The sequence below is a fragment of the Salvelinus sp. IW2-2015 genome, linkage group LG26, assembly GCF_002910315.2.
Source record: "Salvelinus sp. IW2-2015 linkage group LG26, ASM291031v2, whole genome shotgun sequence".
In the NCBI taxonomy this organism is placed as follows: Eukaryota; Metazoa; Chordata; class Actinopteri; order Salmoniformes; family Salmonidae; genus Salvelinus; species Salvelinus sp. IW2-2015.
The window spans coordinates 9,798,896-9,805,861 of record NC_036866.1 but is presented as its reverse complement, the minus strand read 5'-3'; the positions used below and the strand labels follow the sequence as shown (position 1 = coordinate 9,805,861).

Below are 6,966 nucleotides of genomic sequence, written 5' to 3'. Positions count from 1 at the left end.
ATGAGTTTCCAGGATTTACATTCCCTATGTTACATCTAGTCTATCCCACTGGGCACACTGTTGGAACAAATGTGGAACAGATGTTGAATTGACGTCTGTGTCCAGTGGGATGAGACCAGGCTGGATTTCCACATGTTTTTCTCCTCTAAAGCTTTGATTGGACTGAATTCGAAACACTGTGCAGCAGCTATGCATCTCAGGAGTGAAGTGACTCAACAACAAATCTAGCTTTTTGAAAATTGTCATGGAGGTTGTGGGAGTGTGCCTCATCCCCAGGGAGATGACTAGTTCTCCTGGGTTGTGTTCCTGTTCTCTACCCTTTCACCCAGAAGTGTTCACTTCCTCTCATGCTTTAGGGACTAGATTACAAAAGTGTTAAATATCAATTAAAAGTATAAGACTGGTGAAAGCAGCTGGAGAGATTTTCCACTCGTTCCTTTTAAATCCATGAGGGGAAATTAACCGGTGCATACTTTGTGAGAAGAGTAAAGTGGAACAGCAGCCGCAAGTCTGAGTAATAGTTGTTAGATAAATGTAAGGGGAAAGTTTCCATCTCTCCATTTCTGAATTACATAGCCCTACCCACCCCTATGGCATGGTGAAAATGGATAGGTGTAGCTACAAAATGGATACAAAGCTACATTTCCACTTACAGACTCCTTTGTGGTTGGTAGTTAATTCCACCAATACGAAGTCCTATTGTCCTCATCCAAGCAATAATGAAATATGCCTGAAAGTTAGATATGGAGGGGAAATAATATAAACTTGTTAAAAGTCTATTCTTATTCTTGACACAAGAGGGAGCACTTGCTTTATTGTATATTTATTACTTTATTTAACTAGGCGAATTACAGTTAGTGTGATATGTTACGATTACAGTTGGCAATTGGATAGGCTGAAGCGTTTAGTTAAACAATGCATTGAACATAGATGATCATCATTAGAATTGTCAAAAGTGATAGATGAGACTCACCTTCATCCTTTACCAATGTAAGCACCCACCTGTCCAAAGTCAAATAAATGTTTACTATGCATTCAATGTATAGCTCACCTTTATCAAGAAAATGAAATCATACATTCATTTCACAATGCATTTATTTTTTTTAGACATTTTAAAATAGTATTTACTAAACGTAAGCAGACAACACTGTGCATGGTTGCACTTATGTATACTTTTCTGTACCTAGACACCATAAATAAAAATCTATAAACATTGGTTCAGTAAAAATTCAGTTTTTCAAGATTATTTAAAACACAGAAAAAAAATTGCATTTTATACAACTTTTACAAAGCAAACCCCACATATCCAAATGTACATTCCAGTAAATAACCTCATAGCAAATACCGTTCCAGAACTAACAAAGTTTCTCTAAATTCTCATGTTCAAAGTGTTATCCATTAGCTTACTGTATAGACAAATTAGGCTTTACGTTAAATTAAACATATACATAATGCACATCAGAATTCATCACTCCATGCTACTGGGTCAAAAAACTAGAGTAAAAAAAAGAATCCTTGTGATGCACTTGAGCCAGGTAGCTCCTTCCATTTGGCACCTTGCGTAAGGACGTGACAAACTCAACCATAGATTTAAGAAGCGACCTTGAGACATTTGAACAGAATGACAAACAATAATACAAAATAAGATGGGATCCAAGCTGACTTACCACAGCTCTTCAAAACATCTTATGTTAAAGGTGACAAAATTGATTTCGTAGAATCCAAGTCGTGGCGCCAACATTTGACCTTCCTTCAACAAATAAAACATTTGTTATCCAATGACAGATTTCTACATTTGAATCATCTTTACAGAGAAGACAAAGACAATGATAGGACAAAGTCAAGTCAAAACTCATTCATGAGGACATGCAGAGAACAGGCATAAGTGACAGTCAAATGTATTCAAATCCCCATAGCCTAATCACCACGCCAGTATGAATTTCATTACGTAAACAGACCAAACCTGCTGAACTAAATGATATGGAAGTTTCACTAAATGGACTATGATAAGCTTGGAACTACCTGAGAATTCCACACAAGCGTTCCTTAAATGTGTAAATACACATGGATCCTCTGTGCAGCCATCCATAACGATACAGCACATACCATAGGGGGATATTTAAATACATTATTTGTATTTATGGTAAACAGCAAATGCTTTTTCAAAATCTCAGCATGTAGTTTGTTGCCGGCCAGTCGCTGAACATGCAATAAAATCAGGTTAGATCCAACTTTCCTGCCGTTAGGAAACAGCAAAGGAATTCTCCACTTAAAATGCTTGAATGTGCTGTAACAAATTGAAACACGCAAACTCAAATAAAAAAGTTGGACTAGAAGAATATTCGTTTTATAGTCAACAAGGATAACATTTTGGTAGAGCTTCACACAAGTTAGTTAGTCTCCGTCACATCTTCCATTGATTTGCAAATTAAATAACCAGTTCAGGTGCGTCACACCAGCTTTGAAAAACAGCTATTGTTCCCTGTAGGCTAAATTACTCGCATGCAGGAGGAAATACTACTCCTTAAATCAGAACATGATTGTAAGTGTGTATATTAGGAACAAAATGACAAACAGGCAAAACAAGTGGAGTCTACTGAAACTTAAGCCTGATCCAGTAAGTCTGCCAATCCTGACCCTTCTACCGACATATTACACAGCTATTACCAATCAGATACAAATTGATTAAATGACCGATATGTAAATATGGAACAAAATTAATTTAAAAAATAGATGTTTTTGTCACATACACTGGATAGAGCAGTGAAATGTGTCGTTTCACATTGTCAGCCATAGTAGTACCTCTGGAGGTTAAGGGCCTTGCTCAAGGGCACAGAAATATTTTTCACCTTTTCGGATTGGGTATTCAAACAAGGGACCTTTCTGTACCTACAACCGATTATATACATTTTCACGCCTCCATCACTTGTTAAAGACAAACCAGAAAATGTCATAAGAGCAAACGGTTTTACATGTATAGGAGAAATGTTGCCAATCTCTGCAAAACATTAATGTAAAATGTTCAGGCCTTCTGTGATAAAATTGGGGTCAATGTAACCTTGAGGACAAGCCTGATTCACAAGGCATTATGGGCATGGTAAACATTTCATGGTCTTTGATATACAGTTAAAGTTGTGAACTATTTATTTTTGAACTACAGTAACAATTATTCCCACGTTAGCGAACTCCCACAGAAAAAAGAATAAGAACATCTGTTCCTTAGCAAGCAAACAAAAAAACAAACATGGTTCACTCGAAAATCTAAATTTGTCAAACGAATCCATGTTCGAAGCCATCTGTTATGAAGATCCAGTGGTATGCCTCAATCCAAAATGAACTGGAAAGATTGACACTATCTGCAACAGTTGATGTAGGACAGGGTTGGAAGTGGACAACATTTGGGGTCTGAAAACATCTGACAAACTTTGATTTTGACTTACCTATCCCTTTTTAAGTGTTCATATCAAAATAAATACAACACAAAGAGTTGAAGAGAATATGTTAGAGAACATGTTTGGGACAAAACGCTGGCCAACTCATGACTGATACTTACCTCTCAGCAATACTACAGCACTTGCCTTTCTTTTTGTTAGAGGTGGTTTAAGAATTCTGCTGGAAACAAATACAATATGTCCATGGAGAAATCCACCAGCCTAAACCACATACTGGTGGTTGGAGGCGCCGTAGTTCATTGTGTAGGCCTGCCGGCTGTACTGGAAGTGGTCAGTCAACACGTTGCTTCGACCATACTGAATGTCTGAACCTTGGGAGAAAGGCACTGAACCATTGGGCTGTGTCTTGTCCAGTCCCAAATTGTCAAAGGACATCATGTCCTGCTTGGAGGAAGGCAGCAGCTTTTTCTTAGCTTCCTTGTTGGCGTCATATTTCGCCTGTTGGCAGTGAAGAAAATAGCTTAGCACATAACAAAGGATGACAAAAAAACACATTGATGTAAATTACTCTGTGTGATTTCCCAAAGTTATATGTGGTATGTAAACTTTCCACAGTGGGGGTGGGTTTCAGAGCACGTGAGCGAGCACTGTGCAGCGTGAGCATTGTCTACCACATGGCCTCACATGTGAATCCTTAAAGAGGTTGGTGGGGCTAAACCTTAAGAGTGTGAACGACGCTTAAATGGGAGTAGACAAMGAGCTCTCCAGTAGGTGTACCAAAACAKTCAAGGGCCATTTTCTAAAGTTGGGTTACAAGTTTATCAACTTTCAAAGCAGAATTAATTTCCCATTGTTCTTCAACTGCAGTGTATGATATACCCTTTTCTAGCTCCGAGTCTAAACTTGTATCCAATGTAAAAAATACTTGAGGCAGTCAGTCACATTTGACATTTTACTCATTTAGCAGACGCTCTTATCCAGAGCAATTTACTATTAGTGTATTCACCACAAAAACAGTTGTAGTAAGTACATTTTTCCTCAATAAAAGGAGTTATCAGCAAAGTCTGTGCTAGTAGGAAAAGACTAGTGCAAGGATATTTTATTATTATTATGTGTTTGTCTCACCTCACTATCTTAAAGATGAATGTAAGTTGCTCTGGATAAGAGCGTCTGCTAAATTAGAAAAAAATGTTAAATGTCTTTAATGAAAGTTTGATTTTATAGTAATTTTCATAGTAATTAATTTTAATTTGGCGCTCTGCATTTTCTCAGGCTTTTTGCCAAGTGAAGACAGGAGCGTCCCGTCTAAACTCAGATTTTTGGATATAAATATGAACTTTACCGAACAAAACATATCATGTATTGTGTAACATGAAAAATGGCTGTCTTTTTGGCTCATACTAACATAATCGTTTGGTGTGCTTTCGTCGTAAAACCTTTTTGAAATCGGACACTTTGGCTGGATTTACAAACAAGTGTATCTTTAAAATGGTGTAAAATACTTGTATTTTGAGGAATTTAAATTATGGGATTTCTGTTGTTTTGAATTTGGCGCTCTGCAGTTTCACTGGCTGTTGACGAGGTGGGACGCTGCCGTCCCACATACCCTAGAGACGTTAATGACCCAACATAAATGTATGTTAACTTCCGACTTCAACTGTATATTATACACCTGCATGCTGAATGCTGAGTTTGATATAATTGTTCATCTATTTCATGAACTAAGTTGAATTAGTTGTTGGTGGCCAAAGTGTTGGAAAATTTCAGATACTATTGTATTACGCTACAGATGTCTTATTTAAGATACTATTTAAAAGAGGTTGTTTTAGACGTTTTCGAAAGATGAACAGAGTCCATCCAGCCAAGAGTCCTTCACACTCGCACTTCTCTTTTCTTACTAGCACTGATTTAGCAAACAGTGAATATTTTAAGGTTTAACTTGCAATAATTGTGATAAGTGGTTGTTTTACACATTTTAGTTGAATGCAGTGATTGTAATGACTGGATAAGAGCATCTGCTAAATAACTAAAACGTAAATGTAAACATGTCAAAGAGACTCACCTTGTTGTACAGGAAGACGCCCACTATTGCCGTCATCATGCCCATGATGTTGGTGGAGCTGACGGGGTTGCGTAGCATTAGGAGCGATATGCTGATGACCATGATCCTCTTGGTGGCGTTGGCCACGGCGTAGCTCAGCGGGCTGATCAGGTTGAGGACACTGAAGGCGATGACATTCTGGGCAAAGTTACAGAAGCCGCTGACCAGGAGGAGGAGAAAGGTGCCGGTCCATTCAGACATGCCCGTCTGGAGGGGTTATGCAGAGGAGGGAGAGAGAGGGAGTGATTACTTGGATATTTGGAGAACAATGGATTTAGTCATGACTTTATAGGAAAAGAGAACGTATCCAGGTTGTGGTCTCAATGAGACGACTGAATAAAAGGCAACCTGATACTAAAGATTGTTGTGTGGAGGTTAATCTAGTATTACTTATTTTTTTATTTCACCTTTATTTAACCAGGTAGGCTAGTTGAGAACAAGTTCTCATTTACAACTGCGACCTGGCCAAGATAAAGCAAACAAACAACAAAAGAGTGACACCTGGACTAAACAAACATACAGTCAATAATACAATAGAGAAAAAGTCTATATACAGTGTGTGCAAATGAGGTAAGATAAGGGAGGTAGGCAATAAATAGGCCATAGGCGAAATAACTACAATTTAGCCATTAAACACTGGAGTGATAGATGTGCAAAAGACAAATGTACAAGTAGAGATACTGGGGTGCAAAGGAGCAAAAAAAATACCAGTATGGGGATGAGGAAGTTGGATGGGCTATTTACAGATGGGCTATGTACAGGTGCAGTGATCTGTGAGCTGCTCTGACGGCTGGTGCTTAAAGTTAGTGAGGGAGATATGGGTCTCCAGCTTCAGTGATTTTTGCAATTCGTTCCAGTCATTGGCAGCAGAGAACTGGAAGGAAAGGCGGCCTAAGGAGGAATTGGCTTTGGGGGTGACCAGTGAAATATACCTGCTGTAGCGCGTGCTAAGGTAGTGAGCTGAGATAAGGCGGGGCTTTACCTAGCAAGGACTTATTATAGGATGACTGGAGCCGTGGGTTTGGGCGACAAATATGAAGCGAGGGCCAGCCAACGAGAGCATCCAGGTTGCAGTGGTGGGTTGTATTGGGGCTTTGGTGACAAAACGGATGGCACTGTGATAGACTGCATCCAATTTGCTGAGTAGAGTGTTGGAGGCTAATTTGTAAATGACATCGCCGAAGTCAAGGATCGGTAGGATGGTCTTTTTACGAGGGTATGTTTGGCAACATGAGTGAAGAATGCTTTGTTGCGTCTGGAAGGAGAGTTTACAGTCTAACCAGACACCAAGGTATTTGTAGTTGTCACATATTCTAAGTCAGAACCGTCCGGCGGGAAGCGATCGTTGAAGAGGCATGCATTTAGTTTACTTGCATTTAAGAGGCAGTTGGAGGCCACAGAAGGAGAGTTGTATGGCATTGAAGCTCGTCTAGAGGTTAGTTAACGCAGTGTCAAAGAAGGTCAGAAGTAATA

The 6,966-nt window shown here is 39.0% G+C and overlaps 1 protein-coding gene across 2 annotated transcripts in view; it reads right to left on the bottom strand.

Annotated features, from left to right (window-relative positions):
• Positions 1-1,077: 1,077 nt before the first annotated feature.
• The window catches only part of slc35e1 (solute carrier family 35 member E1), a 22,635-nt gene continuing 16,746 nt past the window's right edge, over positions 1,078-6,966 (bottom strand). For both annotated transcript variants that reach the window (XM_023971132.2, XM_023971133.3), the window contains exons 5-6: positions 5,455-5,700; positions 1,078-3,890 (exon numbers count right to left, since the gene is read on the bottom strand). In XM_023971132.2, coding sequence (XP_023826900.1) covers positions 3,654-3,890; positions 5,455-5,700 — 483 coding nt within the window. In that variant the 3' untranslated portion in view covers positions 1,078-3,653. The remainder of the gene's footprint in view (positions 3,891-5,454; positions 5,701-6,966) is intronic.